The sequence below is a fragment of the Puma concolor genome, chromosome D2 (genome assembly GCF_028749965.1).
Source record: "Puma concolor isolate L17-30 chromosome D2, mPumCon1.1.hap2, whole genome shotgun sequence".
Lineage (NCBI taxonomy): Eukaryota > Metazoa > Chordata > Mammalia > Carnivora > Felidae > Puma > Puma concolor.
The window spans coordinates 62,402,611-62,421,400 of NC_141677.1; the positions used below are offsets into that span (position 1 = coordinate 62,402,611).

Consider the following 18,790-nt stretch of genomic DNA (forward strand, 5'->3'; position numbering starts at 1 on the left):
GAGCCCTGTGTCGGGCTCTGTGCTGACAGCTCAGAGCCTGGAGGCTGCTTCAGATTCTGTCTCTCTCTCTCTCTCTCTCTCTCTCTGCCCCTCCCCCACTAGTACTCTGTCTTTAAAAAATAAATAAATGTTAAAAAAATAATTTAAAAAAATGAACTTGCTCATTACCTATTCATACAGCATGGAAATTGCCCCAGGGGCTCCTAGAAATAAACCTAAAAGAATATCTCAACCCTTATGGTGTCCTTTGGTTTATATAGATTTCTTTCTAACTAACTCTAACACACACTTTAGGGAGAAAATTAATACTAATTACTTTCTAAGAATTTTGACTGCACCTAGAAAAAAAGTTCTTTTTTTTTTAACTGATTTTTTAATGTTTATCTGTTTAGAGAAAGAGAGTGGGGGAGGGGCAGAGACAGGTAGGGAAAAGACAGAATCCCAAGCAAGCTCCATGCTGTCAGTGCAGAGCTCGCTGTGCGGCTTGAACTCATGAACTGTAAGATCATGACCCGAGCTGAAATCAAGAGCTGGATGCTTAACTGACTGAGCAACCTAGGTGCCCCTAAAAATATTGTTTTTAAATCTACAAACCAGCTTTATAAACAATCATGTGTACAAGACTGACCAATATTACCAGCATCTGTGATCATCTTTATCATAAAAATTGTTTAACAACTGCAGGTTTATAGCTGATACTAGAAAGAAAACATACTAACCCTAAAGAGGCAGTCCTTTCTAATTTTCACATTTAAAGAAACTTCAAATCTAGTGATGTCATGAGAGTTCTAAAAATAATACAGAATTATTATGCCCATGGTTGTTCTCTAATGAGATTTCAAATTGCAGTAAAGTGGGCCAATTTTAGTTTGCTCAAAATCAACACATGATTAGATTTTTTAAAAACTGTAAACATGGAGCCCTGAAAGTATTCAAAATTTCTAATAGAACAAAGAACTAGAAAAAGAATTAAGAGCTTCCAGAAAATCAAAATTAAAATTTACTGTATTAAAAAAAAATTTTTTGTGATCTGCGTCCTTAACCAGAGAATGTCTCTGAAATTAACTAGGTCTAGTTACACTTGAAGGTTAGGAGTAAAATAATTAGTATGCAATCATTAACTTACATGTCACCTATTATAGTAACAAAAAGAATAGCAGTAGCAATTCAAACTCTGAGGCTTAAGAAACAATAATATAAAAACAGTGAAAACCCTAACATGGAACTATTTTCTATTGCAAAGTAAAAAGGCATAGGGGATTCTATTCAAAATTACTTTTTGTCTACACTTCCCAGAAAGAAACAAAATCACAAGCCGCCTTTCACTGAATCTTTCACAACATCTTCCACAGGCACAAATTATTTGAAAATGCCTTTGAGCTTTTAAACTTCACTCATGTCTACATAAAATTCTTTGGTAAGACACCCCTATTTATTTCCAGTTTTCATAAACACTTGCTGCAGAAAAACAAAATCAGTTTACCACAGAGTAAACAGCGTGCTTAAAGCTCACTAAATTCCTATGGAGAGTATCCATCCTCAATGCTGTCTTTCAAAATAGCAATAGTAAAACTTTATAGTAGAGTATATGTGAAGCATTAACAACGTAAGCTTTCAGCTAAATTTCTTTCGATCTCTCCCTCTACCTTCTCTGTCCGGCTGGTAACACTGCTTATTAATCTTCCAATTCACAGATGACTAGAACATTTTTTTCACTGAGAAAAATGAAGGAGAAAGAATAATAAACTCACTTACCCTTCCTTAGACATTCTCAAAGATCTACTTCCTCTGGATGAGAATACAGGATCAACAAACAAGCTTCAATGATCTTTTGAGAACTGTAGCTCATTTGTTAAAGCACAGAGAACTCTGGCCCTGAGAGGCCCAACAAATTCGGGCACAATGCCGAACCCTAACCAGGCAATATCTCAGTGACCAATAGCCTCAGCTTTAAATACTTGAAAACCTAAGAATAATAGGAAAAAATTGGAGGGCAGAAAAAATAACTAATAGTCTGAATTGTTTAAGACTGGCCAGGTTAGGAAAATGACAAGTTCCCCTAAGAGACAGGAATCATTAGAGGCAAACACACAGAAAAAGCAAATTTACCCCCTAATGAGGCCTGCCAATAGTAAGCAAACAATGAGTTTAACAGAATGGAGTGGCCTTAGTCAGTCCAAATCATTTTTAGTTTTCTCTGGGAGAAAAAAAAAAAAAAAATCAATAGGATAAATAATACTATGTCTTAATTCTCAATTTAGTTATTTCCTCCCTTAGAAAATGAACAATGTGAACTACAGAGGAAGGAAGTATTTATATGCCAATCATATTACAGAATGAATATAATGTATTTCCACTGAGGTCTTTTTTTCCTGATCATTAACTGCTTTTAAGGAAAACATCTGTGTTCACAAATGTTTTACTCAATCACCTGAAAATTTCAGCTCATGTGGAAAGAAATTTACAGATCTTTGGCATATGGGGGATAAATTCAGAACATTCTAGAGGTTAATTACAAATTTCAGAGCAAATCGAAGTTTAAAAGACAAACACCTGCAAATTTCCTCCCTCCTGACCAAATATAATGCATAGGGATTATGCAACAAGGGGAGAAATAAACAAGTGTGTGAAAGTCTAAGAAAACTGAGATGTCAAGTAAATCCTTCTACTGGTGATTCAAATTAAAAATAAAATATACATACCTTCAAGAAATACTACATGAATTAAACCTTAAAAAAAATTATCTCTTTAAATATTACCTAAATATCTTACTATAAAGGTTTCTATTTGTCATTAAAATGTTTAGTCACCAGTAACTAAAAGCACTAACACTGTATGTTAAGTATACTTGAATAAATTTTTTTAATAAAAGCACTATTAAATACTATAAATTCAAACTAAAATTGTTTTCAGTTTATTTAGAAAAGCAGTATGGTGTAACAGAAGAAGAATGAGCACTGGAGCAACTAGGTTTAAATTCTAGTTTCTCCACTTTCCTGCTCCGGAACCTTGAGTAAGTTATATATGCTAAGCCTCAGATTTTTTATCTATAAAAGACAACATCTGGTAGGGTTATCGTCATTTGTAAGCACTCAAAAAACTTCGAGTGTTGGGGTACAGTAAAGCAACTGGGTAGCTTGTCAAGCATTATCTCACCAAATATCTCTTGAGAAATATTTTTTTAATCCAATTTTCAAATTGTACATGAATATAAATAACTTTCACTGACCATCCTCAAACCAAATTCCATAAATACAGGAACACAAACTGAATATGGAAAAATGATCTAATCCTTAAGACTGCCAATTTCCCCTGGCTTCCCTGGATTTTCAGTTTGTGGCATCACAGCTCAGTGTGGTGGAAATAAATGTAATTACTAAGTTTAAGCCTTTACTACTTGCAGAGAAAGGGAAAACAAAAATTCTTACTTGGACAAAGGGTATACACACTTACATGTGCTTCCTGTGCAAATGATACTGCACTGTTTGAAGATGATTAGCTCTTTCAAACTTCATATGGATAGTCAAGAAATATTATTGAATCTCTATGTGCCTGGTACCCATAATACAAAGATAAACATGGCAGCCCTTGATTTTAAGGAGTTCAAAGTCTAACTGGGAGGAGACCCACTCACAAAGCTTAAAAGCAGTGTGTAACTATAGTGTTAGAGATATGCACAACAGAGATGCATCTATAGTCTTGCCTGAGTCTTTCTGAAAAGACAAAATGCCCAAGTTATTGTTTTTTAAACAGATATTGTGCTAAGCACTTTATATTATCTCATTTAATCTCAAATAACTCTGAGGTATATATTATTCCAATTTCACAGATGACAAAACAAGACTATAGAAGTTAAATACTGTGGGGGCGCCTGGGGGGCTCAGTCGGTTGAGCGTCTGACTTCGGCTCAGGTCAGGATCTCGCAGTCCCTGAGTTCGAGCCCTGTGTCGGTCGGGCTCTGTGCTGACAGCTCAGAGCCTGAACCCTGCTTCAGATTCTGTGTCTCCCTCTCTCTCTGCCCCTCCCCGTTCATGCTCTCTCGGTCTCAAAAATAAATAAACGTTTAAAAAAAAAAAAAAAAGAAGTTAAAATACTGCGATTCTAAAGAAATTAAACGGAATAATGCAAAATGCTAACCTAAGATCCAGCCTCTTAATCACCATGATAAAAGGATTAGATTAGCAGGTGTTAATCAGGCTAAAAGAGTAAGTGGAGAACATTTCAAAAGAAGAGGAACTAAGAATGAAAAGCAACTTAACAGACATTAGGATGTGTAGAAAAAAAACAACAACAACCCTAGACTCAACTCAGAATTAATGGAATAAAGTTTGAGGCAGGGAACTGCTCAAAATGAAAGTGAAAAGAGTCAGTCTTACAGGACCTCAAATGTTATGTTAAGGGGCTTAGAATTTATCCCATTGCACAGAGGATGTGATGCCACTGAAGGTTTTAAGCAGAGTGATAATTTGATTTTAAAAATAGATTTTCAGCTATGAAAAAAGATTGAAATCTTGCTGTATGCAACGACATGGAGCTAGACAGTATAGTGTATAGAGAGTATAGAGCTAGAGAGTATAATGCTAAGCAAAGTAAGCAAGTCTTAGACAAATACCGTATGACTTCACTCATATGTGGAATTTAGGAAACAAACAAAACAACCAAAAAAAAAAAAAAATGGATTTGAAGAGAACAAGGCAAAGAGATCTACTGGGGTTACTGTAGTAATCCAGGACAATGAGGACCAGAGCCTGGACTAGTATTATCAGGAATGAAAAGGCCAGAATCTATAAATGACTAGGTTCATATTAAAGCACACATATGCAGGGGCACCTGGGTGGCTCAGTCAGTTTAAGCGTCTGACTTTGGCTCAGGTCATGATCCCGCGGTTTGTGAGTTTGAGCCCTGAGTCAGGCTCTGTCCTGACAGCTCAGAGCCCGGAGCCTGCTTCAGATTCTGTGTCTCCCTCTCTCTCTGCCCCTCCCTCTCTGGCACTCTCTCTTTCTCTCTCTTTCAAAAACAAAGTTTAAAAATAAATAAATAAAGAGATTAAAATTTGGGATTATTGTGTTTAACTTCTGAAATAATTTAATTTCTGAATGGATGTATTAACAATTAAAATTTTCTTTTTTTTTTTATTTTAGAGAGAGAGTGAGAGCACAAGTAGGGAAAGGGTGGGGGGGGGGGCTGGGGGAGAAGGATGGGGGGGAAGAGAGAGAGAATCCCAAATAGGCTCCACACTCAGTACAGACCCAGACATGGGGCTCTATCCCACAACCCAGGATCATGACATGAGCCAATATCAACAGTTGGATGCTCATCCAACTGGGCCACCCAGGTGCCCCTAAAATTCTCTTTTAAAAAGCCTTGAGGGGTGCCTGGGTGGCTCAGTCAGTTAAGCATCTGACTTTGGCTCAGGTCATGATCTTGCAGTTGGTGAGTTCAAGCCCTGCATCAGGCTCTGTGCTGACAGCTTGAAGCCTGTTTCAGATTCTCTCTCTCTCTCTGCCTCTCTCAAAAATAAACATTAACATTTTTTAATAAAAATAAACAAAAAGCCTTGAAAGGAAGTGGCTGGAAATAGAGCCAGAAATGTACTTCCGGTCTTTTGATTCTTAAACCAAGGTTCTTTAAGGCTTAAATGTTTACTGTAGAACTAGAAAATATAAAAAGTAACATAGCATACTTGATACAAGATTCCAAAATGAAACTATGAAACTATCAAAAATTATAAAAACCAGAATTTCAAATGTGATAGATTCAGGTCATACCTAACTAAAAAGAGAATTAGTGAATGGACAGATAAGTCAGGAAAAACCTTCCAGAATGTAACACAGAGAGAAAAAAGGATAGAAAATACAGGAGAAAGAAAGAGAAGAGAGGACACAGTGCTAAAGTCTAACATGTTTATCAGAGTTCAGAAGAGGATAGAGAGTAGAGTAGGGACAATATATGAAAAGATAATGACTGAGAATTTAGAAAACCAATTAAAGACAAGCATAGAATCAAGAATTCCAACGAATCCCAAGCAAGATAAAGAAAATACATCCAGGGGCGTCTGGGTGGCTCAGTCAGTTGAAGTGTCCAACTTCAGCTCAGGTCATGATCTCACGGTTAGTGAGTTCGAGCCCCGCATCGGGCTCTGTGCTGACAGCTCAGAGCCTGGAGCCTGTTTCAGATTCTGTGTCTCCCTCTCTCTCTGCCCCTCCCCCGCTCATGCTCTGTCTCTCTCTCTCTGTCAAAAATAAATAAATATTTAAAAAAAAAAAAAAGAAAATATATCCAAAGTTATTGAGGAGGAATACATATGAGACTGACACTTCTGATATGCCTTTTGTGTAACTTTAACTTTAAAAGCTCAGTACTAGTATATTGAATAACATATGATGTTATGAAACAGGATGTATTATGTAACGTTATATATTATATTAAATGATAAATAATACAATTAAATCAGTAAGAATGGAAAGAAGAAAAAAATACAAGTAAAAAGTAAACAAATGAACCTAATTTCACTGCATACAACTACCCTAACCATAGTGTATAGAAAAAGAGCAAAAAAGAACTAATCCAAATAACTTTAAAAAAACAGGCATCTGATTACATACTATTAGTCACTGGCAGGGTAGAGTAAGAAAGCAAAAGTAATGCAACAAATTCTGAACTTTTTTTTTTTATTTATTTAAAACATTTTTTTTAAGTTTATTTATTTATTTTGAGACAGTGTGAGAGAGAGCAAGCAGGAGGGGTAGAGAGAGAGGGAGACAGAGCAAGTCACAAGCAGGCTCCACACTGACAGTGCAGAGCCTGATGTGGGGCTCAAACTCACAAACTGTGAGCTGAAATCAAGAGTCAGACACTTAACTAAGCCACCCAGGCGCCCCAAATTCTGAACTTTTTAAAAGTTTGTTTGTTATGGTATGAGCAAATCAATTATGAAACTATTCTAGATGTATTATTAGAATGAGCAAATGAATAAAGATGTTGATGTTGTGAAGATTCAGGGTTCTCTTTACAGAACAACAGATATTTTCATGAAATCAAAGTAAACAAGGGGGCACCTGGGTGGCTCAGTCAGTAGAGCGTCTAACTCCTGATCTCACGGTTGCAGGCCCAAGCCCTCTGCTGGGTGTAGAGATTACTTAAAACTAAAATTTAAAAAAAAAAAAAAAGAAAGAACCTTATTGGGAAAAACTGGAATTAGAATAGTGCAAACTCATGATTTCAAAAATATATGTAAGAATGTGTGTACTCAGTGAAAATAATTTTGACAAATAAAGGTAGACATCTGTAGAATACTCCACCCAAAACAAGCAGAACATGCTTTCTTGTCAAGTACATATAGAAGATTATATAAGAATGAGGTAAAATCAATAGCAAAAAGTTTGTGGGACCTTCACAAATACGTGGAAATTCAACAACACATTCCTGAATAACTGATGTGTCAAAAAGAAATCATAAGAGAACATAGAAAATACTTCAGAGATCACTCAAAAACACACAACATATCAAAATTTAGGGGATGTAGTGAAAGCTGTACTGAGAGGTAAATTTATAGCTTTACAACGCATTTATTAAAAGAGAAAACATTTCGGGGCGCCTGGGTGGCGCAGTCGGTTAAGCATCCGACTTCAGCCAGGTCACGATCTTGCGGTCCATGAGTTCGAGCCCTGCGTCAGGCTCTGGGCTGATGGCTCAGAGCCTGGAGCCTGTTTCTGATTCTCTGTCTCCCTCTCTCTCTGACCCTCCCCTGTTCATGCTCTGTCTCTCCCTGTCCCCAAAATAAATAAACGTTGAAAAAAAAAATTTTTTTTTTAAAAAAAAGAGAAAACATTTCAAAGCAATGACCCAAGCTTCTACCTTAAAAAATTCAAAAAGGAAGAGCAAATTATACTCAAAAAACAAGCAGAAGGAAGGAAACGATAAAGATCAGAACAGAAATAAAACAAAACAGAAAAACACTGGAGAAAAGTAAATGAAACCAAAGGTTGGTTTCAACAATATAACAACATTTAGCTAGAATGAAGAAAAAAAGAATCAAATTACTAAAGTCATAAATGAAAGCAGACACATTACTACGGACCTTAAAGAAATAAAAACAAATAGAAGAGAATACTATAAACAATTGTATGCCAACATAATAGGTAAAAGAGATGAAATGGACAAATACCTAGAAACACACAAACTACCAACACTGACTCAAGAAGAAATAGAAAATCTGAACAAACCAATAATAAGGTAAAGAAATTAAGTCAGTAATAAAAAAAAAAAAATCTTCCAAAAGCACAGGCAACCTCAGTCCTGGGCTAAAACAGTGTACAGACACAAGTAGCCCTGTCTACTTCAGATAGATGGAAGCCTTTTGTATTTAAGCAAGTTGGAGGGGAGGGGTGACAGACGAAGTATGAGAGAAGAAGGAGATGTGAACATTAAGTTATGCACATTGTCCTGATGCTGAATATGGATGCTGGTATATCCAAATATTGACATAGTTCATGTGTTTTTCAATTTAAGAAAGAGAATTTGCAAAATCTTTTTTGGTTGTATAAACCGGTTATATCCATGACCTTGTATGTATTTCATAAAGTGAATATCAATAAATACTGTTTAAAGTAAAAATAAAAAATCGTCCAACAAAGCCGAAAATTTATAGCTTCCCTGGTGAACTCTATCAAATGTTCAAATAAAAATTAACACCAATCTTTCTCAAATTTTTCCATCAGAGTTGAGCCAGTAGTACATCTCAATACCTAAGCCAGGAAAAAGAAAATATAGAACAATATCCCTATGTAGATAAAAAAAAAAAATCCTCAACAAAATACCAGCAAACCAAATCCAACAAAGTACAAAAACCACATGATCATTTCAATAGACACAAAAAAGCATGTGACAAAATCCAACACCCTTTCATGATAAATACATTCAACAAACTAGAACTAGAAAGGAATTTCAAACTAGGAATAAAAAGGAACTTTCATAACCTGATTAAAGGACAGCTATGATAAACCTGCAGCTAACATCATACTAAATGATGAGAGATTGCAAGATTTCTTCCTAAGGTGAGGCAAAAGAAAAGGGATGTTTACTCTTACTAGTCCTATACAGCACTGTACTGGACATGATAGCCAAAATTAGGCAAGAAAAAAGGCCTCCAAATTGGAAAAGAAGTAAATCTATCCTTATTTGCAGATGACATGATCTTATATGTAGAATCACTAAAAAATCCACAAAACAAACTGTTAGAGCTAATGGCTATTTTGTTTTTATGCCATCCATATATCCTCGGTAGTGAAGAATCAGTCTTTTGCCCATTTCCTCATTGGGTTGAATTTTTAAGTTCTTTATATATTCTGGAAAGAAGTCTTTAACAGATGCGTGATTTACAAATATTTTCAAATATTTTCTCAGTCCGTAGCAGCCTTATACTTAATAGCTAAAAACCAAAAAGCTTTAAGGTCCATAAACAGAAAATAGATGAACTGTGGTATACTGATAACAATGGAAGGCAACATAATAATAAAAAAGAACAAATTACTGATACACACAAAAATATAGATGAATCTATCTCTCAAACATTACTTTGAATAAAAGAAGTCATACACAAGAGTCCTTGAAGGTGAAATATGTTATCTAAATATGAGTAACATGTCTTCAAACGGAGTTTCTTTCTATGGATTTCATTAAATCAAAGATCTGCTATCTCTTATTCTCTCTCTTCCTTGCCACTGCCACCACCACTTTTCTGTTTTACTTTTAGGTAGGTTTTTGGAAGAAGCATAAAGGGAACGGAAGCAGAGAAACAAACTGAGAATGTTTTAGGATCCAGTATCTTTTTTTGAACAATAAAGTTTAGAGAATCTGTATTCCATAAAGTAGGATCACCACACATTACGAAGAGAACTTAGAAGAGACCAGGAATATCTATGATGTAAAAAAAAAAAGGTCACTGAAATTTTTTAAACTTTTCACGCTGAGATAATTCTAGATTCATATGCAGTAGCAAGAAATAACACGGAAAGATTCCTCTATATCGTTCACCTAGTTTCCACCAAGGAGAAGATCCTGCATAAATACAGTACAATATCACAACCAGGGAACTGATATCGATACAATTCACCAACTTTATCCAGATTTCACCAGCTTTACATGCATTCATGTGTATGTAGCTTCATGTAATCATCACTGAAATCAAGACACAAAACAGTTCCAATCATAAGGATTCCCTGTGTTATTTTTTTACAGCTATGCTCACCTCCCTTCACTTACCCCAATCCCTAACCCCTTCAATCATAAGGATTCCCTGTGTTATTTTTTTACAGCTATGCTCACCTCCCTTCACTTACCCCAATCCCTAACCCCTTGCAACACTACTGTTCTTAATCTCCATAATTTTGTCATTTCACGAATGTTATAGAGATGGAATCATGTACTAGGCCAACTTTTGAGATTGGCTTTATTAACTCAGCATAATTTTCTTGATACAGCAAAGTTGTGTGTATTGATAGTTCATTTTTTTGTTGAATAGGATTCTTCAGAGCTAATATTTTAGGCAAAAAAATAGGGTGAAAAAAACCCTTCCCAGCCCCTGAATCCTTATCTGCCATTCCCTAGGAATATGAAACACTATTCAAAGCATTAGAATGATATACGAACAAAAAAAGTTTAACACAGTTCTGATAACTCGACCTCACTCTTCTTATTCTGACAAGATATATGCCATCTGTATATTATTTAAGGAACACAGCTGCTTGACATTTCTGAGGACCTATCTCTTCCATGTGATTTTCAATTCATAAGATGGCTATTGAAATCTTATCAACCTGTCCATTTGACTATTAAAACCCATACTAAAATGACAGGTTAATTCAGCTTAATCAACGATACAACTAAAAAGCTGAATGACATTCATGTGATATCTACTAAGTGGTTAAGTGAGAAAGAAATTAAAATTTATCAACATGGCAGTCTCTCTCTGTATAAAACCTGATACTTGTTTTTAACTTGCAGTTAAAAAAAATCATAAACACTTCTAATCCTACCAGTGTGCCAAGCTACAAATACTACAAAATAATTTTATATAGGTACACAAATACCTTTTTACTCCTTAAACATATATAATAATTTAACTCTGAGTAGAGAAGAAATTAGAGAGGTTTAAATAAGCACTGGAATGGCTTTGGAGGTCTAAATTTCAACTTAAAAAATCATTTTGGAAAAATATAAAGAACTTAAAGACAAAGTGATTACAATGTCTTTTAAAATAAGGCAAAAGACTGCTTAACCAAAAATTCACAGGCCCAATTGTTTATCAGACCTCAGTTCAACATGATAAAACCACTGCTGAATTCATAAGCTGTATTCATAAAGAACCAACTTACGAAATTCTTCTGTACTATAATCATCAAAATTTAAAAGGAAAGAAACAAATACCTGATTTCAGCACCCTGGGCACAGTCAACGTCGAGAGAAGATGCAAAATCTAATTGTTCCATTCTTGGATTTGATAGATACAAATTGTGATCTATACTGATCACTATCAGATTCTCAGTGTTAAACAAGGAACTACCTAAGAGGTAGTTGTCTAACTTGCCTCCTTCAAGCCACTGTAACATCTGAGCAACTCAGCCTATCTTCTGACCATATAGCAAAACTATTCCAATGAAGGGTTTGGCTTGATAATTATCTTCAGCCTAGAAGACTCAATAACCATAATAAGGAAATGAAAGACGTACAATAGTCATACATTCTGAAGGCCAGTTTCTTAAAAATGACTCATGACCATCATTTTTAAGACTAATGTTAGCAAGAAAAAAGCCCGAAGTTAGATGTCTATTTACTTAACTAAAAATATTTAGCTTCTTCTAAAAAGGGAATTCTAAAGCATCACATACAGTGTATAGTTTATGATAAATAATCATCAGAATCTACCTAATTCAACCAGTGATAAATTACCAACTCCAATAAATGTCTTTAATAAAAAGCCCTAGAAACAGAATATTCTACAAACTTATTTAACTAGAAAACTAAAATAAATTCCTTTTAAATGATTTCCATTAAAAATGTTTAATTAACAAAAACAAATACTTGCAAAAATTCAAGAACCCAAATTCTACATTAAAAGGAAAATCTGCAATATACGACAATTTGGATAAACCTTGATAACACTACGCTAACTGAAATAAGTCTGTCATGAAAAGACATACTGTATGATTGTACTTATATGAATACTTGGGAGTTATCAAAATTATAAAGACAGACAGTATAATGGTGATTGCCAGGGGCTGGAGGAGGAAAGGGGAGTTACTGTTTAATAAGTATAGTATCAATTTTACAAAATGAAGTTAGAGGGATGGATACTGGTGATGGCTGCACAACAGTATGAATGTACTTAAAACCACCGAACCATATGCTTAAAACAGTGAAGACGTAAACTATATGATGTGTACACTTTACCACAATAAAAAGGAAAAAAAATGTTTTAAGTGATCTAAAAATTCAAATCCTTGAAGATGTTTTTCTCCTGTTTCTATTATTTCAGATTGTACTCTACTATATGAAGACTATAGGGTGCAGAGCCAATCTACAATCTTACAGGAAATATCATTCTAAATGAGTCAGAAGCACTCAGGCTATATATGACATACTACATACAATTAGGACATGTGATGTTTACTCGATGATCTCTCTTCATTGCACAATTCTAGCCCCTGTTTCTACTGACAAACATGTTACATCATAACCAAATGTATGCAGCATAAACACTAAGCAAATAACTGAACAAGTATAAAACACCTGTATATTTCCTCTTTGCTCCAACCTAGAAACAAATGAGTAATTATGAGTTGTTGTCGGTTCCTGGAGTTCCCATACAACTTTTTAGCACTACCAGTACACCAGCATTTCTTTCTACTTATACCTTGCTTACCCAAGATGGGAAGCCAGATAGTTCTAGTAGGGACCAGGACTTTGTATCCTATTAATTTATGGAAAATGTAAACTTCTAATTTCTGTCTAAAAACAAACGATTTCTAAACGCAGTACTTAACTTCTACGTATTTTGGCTACTGAAGGTTTAGGGAGAAACAGCCACTTAATTGACTCCATTAAGAGTGGCATATAAAAATATTTACATTTTAAACTTTTAAAGGATTTTTAAAAGGATTTAGAGAAAATATTAGTCTTAAGATAATAAATGTTGCTAATACTCAGCATTACCACATTCAATCTAATACACAGTAGCCAGGAGACACAATTTCAAAAAATCTATTTAAAAACTATAATCAGTTTGCAGCAAATGTCACATAAGAATTTCATTCTTATTTTTAAATGTTTTTACTTACTTTTGAGACAGAGAGAGCATGCACACAAGCAGAAAAGGGGCAGAGAGGGGGACAGAGAATCCAAAGTGGGCTCCACACTGAAAGCAGAGAGCCCAATGCAGGGCTCGAACTCACCGTGAGATCATGATCTGAGCCAAAGTCGGAGCTCTTAGTTGGTTACTAAGTCACCCAGGCACCCCAAGAATTTCACTCTTATTAACTAAGGTACAGAGCGCCCGGGTGGCTCAGGCAGTCAGTTGAGCATCAGAGTTCAGCTCAGGTCATGATCTCACGGTTCATGGGTTTTAGCCCCGCGTCCTGCTCTGTGCTGACAGTTTGGAGCCTGGAGCCTGCTTCAGATTCTGTGTCTCCCTTTCTTGCCCTCTCCTGCATGTTCCCTCCTGCGTGTTCCCTCTCTCTCCCTCTCTCTCTCTCTTAAAGAAATTTAAAAAATGTTAACTAAGGTACAATTCTCCAGCAGCTGAAGACTTTCTTCAGTTAAGGACTTTTATTAGTAGATATATTAAAATACAGCAGCAGCAGTATGGTGTTCTAGCGCTTAAAAATCTAGATTCTAGACTAGGTTTGAACCATAAACTGGCCTTATAATCTATGTAAATTGCCTAACTTCTCTACACACTAATTTCATCATCTGTAAAATGAGGACAATGTGTGCCCACTTTACAGAGCTGTTTTGAGGATTAAACAGACAAAATACTTACCGATGATAGGCTTCTCGCCGATACTTTTTCAGGGCATGCTTATCCATGTTAGCAGGCATATCTGCTGCATTCTGTAACCGATCACTCCAGGAGGTTGACATTTTATTTCAATTGTATGCTGAATTCTAGAAAAGGAAATCAGTAGTTTAGTAGCTTAATGTTGGTATTTACTGTTACCTGATTTTTTTTAACAATCAGAAAAACTCTAGATTGCAAATTTACTGATATAATTATCTATTTAAATATACCGAATATGGGGGCGCCTGGGTGGCGCAGTCGGTTAAGCGTCCGACTTCAGCCAGGACACGATCTCGCGGTCCGTGAGTTTGAGCCCCGCGTCGGGCTCTGGGCTGATGGCTCAGAGCCTGGAGCCTGTTTCCGATTCTGTGTCTCCCTCTCTCTCTGCCCCTCCCCCGTTCATGCTCTGTCTCTCTCTGTCCCAAAAATAAATAAACGTTGAAAAAAAAATTTAATAAAAAAATATACCGAATATGGTAAATATACTGAAAAATTATACTTACCCTTCTAAACTATGTCAATTTACAAAAATAATTTCATATGGTAATTTCTATCCAGACAGATATTCCAAATAATTAAGCATGACTGCCAATAAAAACTAACTTCAATCCTAGATTCTAGAAGAGACCTAGACAACAGATTTGTGAAAATATATTAATTTTCAGTTAATATAGGTTTCAAAATATGTAAAGTAAGCAACTCTTTCTCTTTTTTTTAATGTTTATTTTTGAGAGAGTGCATGTGGTCGCACTCTTGTGTGCGAAAGAGCAGGGGAGGGGCTGAGAGACAGAGACAGAAAGGCAGAGACAGAGACAGAGAGAGAGGAAGAGAATCCTAAGTAGGCTCCTTGCTGTCAGGGTGGAGCCCAACATGGGGCTCAAACCTAAACTGTGAGATCATGACCTATGCTGAGATCAAGAGCCAGACACTCAGCCCACTGAGCCACTCACGCACCCCAGCAACTCTTTAATTCTAATCAACACACTAAGCTCAATCAATGGGGGTAGAATTGCAAGTAATGAATGTCTGATTCCTAATTATATCATGCTTTTAAATTTTTCTACAATTGTCTTTCAGCTGGTATTAAAGACTATGGACTAGAAAAAAAAAAAAAAAAACTAAAGCATTTCACCTATTAGAATAAACATCTAAAATAAGGTGAGCATGGGGAGCCTGGCTGGCTCAGTGCAACATACAAGTTTTATTTTAATTTTTTTAATGTTTATTTTTTTGAAAGAGAGAGAGCGTGAGTACAAGCAGGGGACGGGCAGAGAGTGAGACACAAAATCAGAAGCAGGCTCCAGGCTCTGAGCTGTCAACACAGAGCCTGATGCAGGATCTTGAACTCTCTCGAACTGGGAGCCACCCAGGCACCCTGGAACATGCAACTTTTGATCTCAGGGCTGTAAATTTGAACCCAAGGTAGGGTGTAGAGATTAAATCTTTTTTTTTTTTTTTTTTTTTTTTTTGAGAGAGAGAGAGAGTGTGTGTGGGGAAGAGGGACTGAGGGAGAGGGAGAGAGAGAATCTCAAGAGGGCACCACACTCAATGTGGAGCCCGACACAGGGCTCAATCCCACAACCCTGGGATCATGACCTGAACTGAAATCTAGAGTCAGTCAACCGACTGAGTCACCAAGGTGCCCTCAAAATAAAATATTTAGAGAAAAAAAAAAAAAAAGGAGTGCCACAGAAGTGCCTGGGTGGCGCAGTCAGTTCAGCGCCCAACTCTTGATGTCACTTACGACATTAAGTCAATTTTTAAATTTTGTAGGTTTTTTCTTTTTTAAATAATTCATTGAGGTGAAATTCAAAAAAGTTAAACCATTTTAAAGTAAATAAGTCAGGGGCACCTGGCTGGCTCAATTGGAAGAGCATGTGACTCTTGATATCAGGATTGTGAGTTCAAACACCACTTTGGGGGGTGCCTGGGTGGCTCAGTCGGTTAAGCGTCCGACTTCGGCTCAGGTCATGATCTCACGGTCCGTGAGTTCGAGCCCCATGTTGGGCTCTGTGCTGACAGCTCAGAGCCTGGAGCCTGCTTCCGATTCTGTGTCTCCCTCTCTCTCTGACACTCCCCCGTTCCTGCTCTGTCTCTGTCTCAAAAATAAATAAACATTAAAAAAAAAAATTCAAACACCACTTTGGGTGTAGAGATTACTTAAAAATAAAATCTTTTAATTTTTTTTTTCAATGTTTTTTATTTATTTTTGGGACAGAGACAGAGCATGAACGGGGGAGGGGCAGAGAGAGAGGGAGACACAGAATCGGAAACAGGCTCCAGGCTCCGAGCCATCAGCCCAGAGCCTGACACGGGGCTCGAACTCACAGACCGTGAGATCGTGACCTGGCTGAAGTCGGACGCTTAACCGACTGCGCCACCCAGGTGCCCCAAAAATAAAATCTTTTAAATAAATAAAGTCAAAAAATAAAAAATAAGTCAATGGCATATTCATAACATTGTGCAATTTCTACCTCTATCTAGTTCCAAAATATTTCCATCACTCCAAAGTAAAACCCCTTACACTTTAAGCAGTTTCTCCCTCATCCCCCTTAGCCCTCAACATGGCAACCACCAATCTGGGTTCTGTCTCGACAGATTTATCTATTCTGGATATTTCATATAAATGGAATCATGTAACATGTAACCTATTGTGTCTGACTTCTGTCATTTAACATAATATTTCTCATTTCATCCATATTGTACCAAGTTTCCATTGTATGTATTTATCACAATTCATCACAATTGATGGATGTCTGGACTATGTCCACCTTTTGGCTACTGTGAATAGTGCTGCTATGAACAGGTATGTACAATATATTTATGTAGCAGTCTCCAATTCTTTTGAATATATATTTAGGTCTGTAAGTTTTTAAAGTAACCATGATTTCCAAACACTGTTTACAGAACAACAGTACTGGTATGTACAAAAGATTCTAGTTAAAATCTTTTTTCTTTATTTATTATGAGAGAGCAAGAGAGAGAGGGCATGAGCATGAGAGAGAGAGGGGGAGGTGCAGAGAGAGGAGAAAGAATCCCAAGCAGACTCTGTACTGTCAGTGCAGAGCCTGACGTAGGCCTTGAATGAACGAACCATGAGACCATGACCTGAGACGAAATCAAGAGTCAGATATTTAACCGACTGAGCCACCCAGGTGCCCCTCTAGTTAAAACCTTATTAAAGTTTAAAATTAACTTGAGAGGAAGTTATTTGTTAGACTATTATAATTAAATCTAGACATACTATAAGGATTTTTTTCTTTTAATAAAAAAAGATTCATGTAACAAATCTGGACCATTTTGTGGACCAAAAAGGGAGCAATTTAGAAGTGAGAATTATGATGGAACATCAATGATTTCTGGAATAGAGATTGGGAAGAGGACCAGAAATATAACTTACATGTATTTAACACTCAGATATAAAATTTGTATTCTATGGTAAATTAAGAGAAATCAGAATAGTCATGCATTAAAACAAGACTTCAACTGTAATTATGGTCCATCCAATAAAGTAAGGGAAATAAAATTTGTTTATTGTTGAGGTTTTTTTAAATTGTTGAGGTCTTAAGGAAATTCCAATTTTTAAAAATCTCAATATTCACAAAAGGCTACTTCTTAACATTTTTTCTTTTTAAATTAGGGAGATGTGCAGAAGGTGAGCTCTCTAATCTTCATTTGTATAATGATTAGTACACATGGGTGAGGAAACCCATTTGAAGCCTGAAAAAGAACCAACCAGAGTTAAAAGGAAACAATCTCTGAAGCTCATGCAGGTTGGGAAGAGTTCCCATCCCAAGTAGCCAGAATGAAAAACCTCATCACTAACACAGTACTGAGTAGAGTACAGTTGGAAGGGTTTGTGTGGGGCAAAATCATCGAGACTAAACATTGCTTTCATCCTGCCTAGCAAAAGTTAAAAGACCTGAAAGGACCAAACTGCTTCCAAGTACCTCAACCATGCCAAAAAAACAAAGTTTAAACATATTCATAAGAATACAAAAATATCCAGCACCCAACAAGGTAAAATTTATACTGTCTGACATTCAATAAAAAATTATTAGCATTCAAAGAAATAGGACAATATGACCCATAATGAGGAGAGAAATCCATCAACTGCATAAATGACACAGATGATAAAATTAGTACAAACATTTAAAAATGACAACTACAATTATCTGAGATGAAAAACATGCTGGAGGGGTGGGTGGCTGGCTGGCTTAGTTGGAGAAGCATGGGACTCTTGATCTTGGGGTTGTGTTTATTTAAAAATAAAATCTTAAAAAAAAAATTTTTTTTTTAATCATGCTGCAATGGTATTGGCACAAAAACAGACACATAGACCAATGGAATAGAATAGAAACCCCAGAACTAGACCCACAAACTTATGGCCAACTAATCTTTGACAAAGCAGGAAAGAACATCCAATGGAAAAAAGTCTCTTTAACAAATGGTGCTGGGAGAACTAGACAGCAACATGCAGAAGATTGAAACTAAACCACTTTCTCACACCATTCACAAAAATAAACTCAAAATGGATAAAGGACCTGAATGTGAGACAGGAAGCCATCAAAACCCTAGAGGAGAAAGCAGGAAAAGACCTCTCTGACTTCAGTCGTAGCAATTTCTTACTTGACACATCCCCAAAGGCAAGGGAATTAAAAGCAAAAATGAACTACTGGGACCTTATGAAGATAAAAAGCTTCTGCACAGCAAAGGAAACAACCAACAAAACTA

The 18,790-nt window shown here is 36.2% G+C and overlaps 1 protein-coding gene across 6 annotated transcripts in view; it reads right to left on the reverse strand.

The window, feature by feature from the left end:
* Positions 1 to 18,790, reverse strand: part of NT5C2 (5'-nucleotidase, cytosolic II) — a 148,949-nt gene that overhangs the window by 57,662 nt on the left and 72,497 nt on the right. For 3 of the 6 annotated variants that reach the window (XM_086680761.1, XM_025917888.2, XM_025917887.2), the window contains exon 2: positions 14,039 to 14,163. In XM_086680761.1, the coding sequence (XP_086536887.1) occupies positions 14,039 to 14,139 (101 nt within the window). In that variant the 5' untranslated portion in view covers positions 14,140 to 14,163. Of the gene's footprint in view, positions 1 to 1,755; positions 2,185 to 11,427; positions 12,019 to 14,038; positions 14,164 to 18,790 lie in introns of those variants that run through there. The other 3 variants (XM_086680759.1, XM_086680760.1, XM_086680762.1) reach the window with 3 other exon arrangements.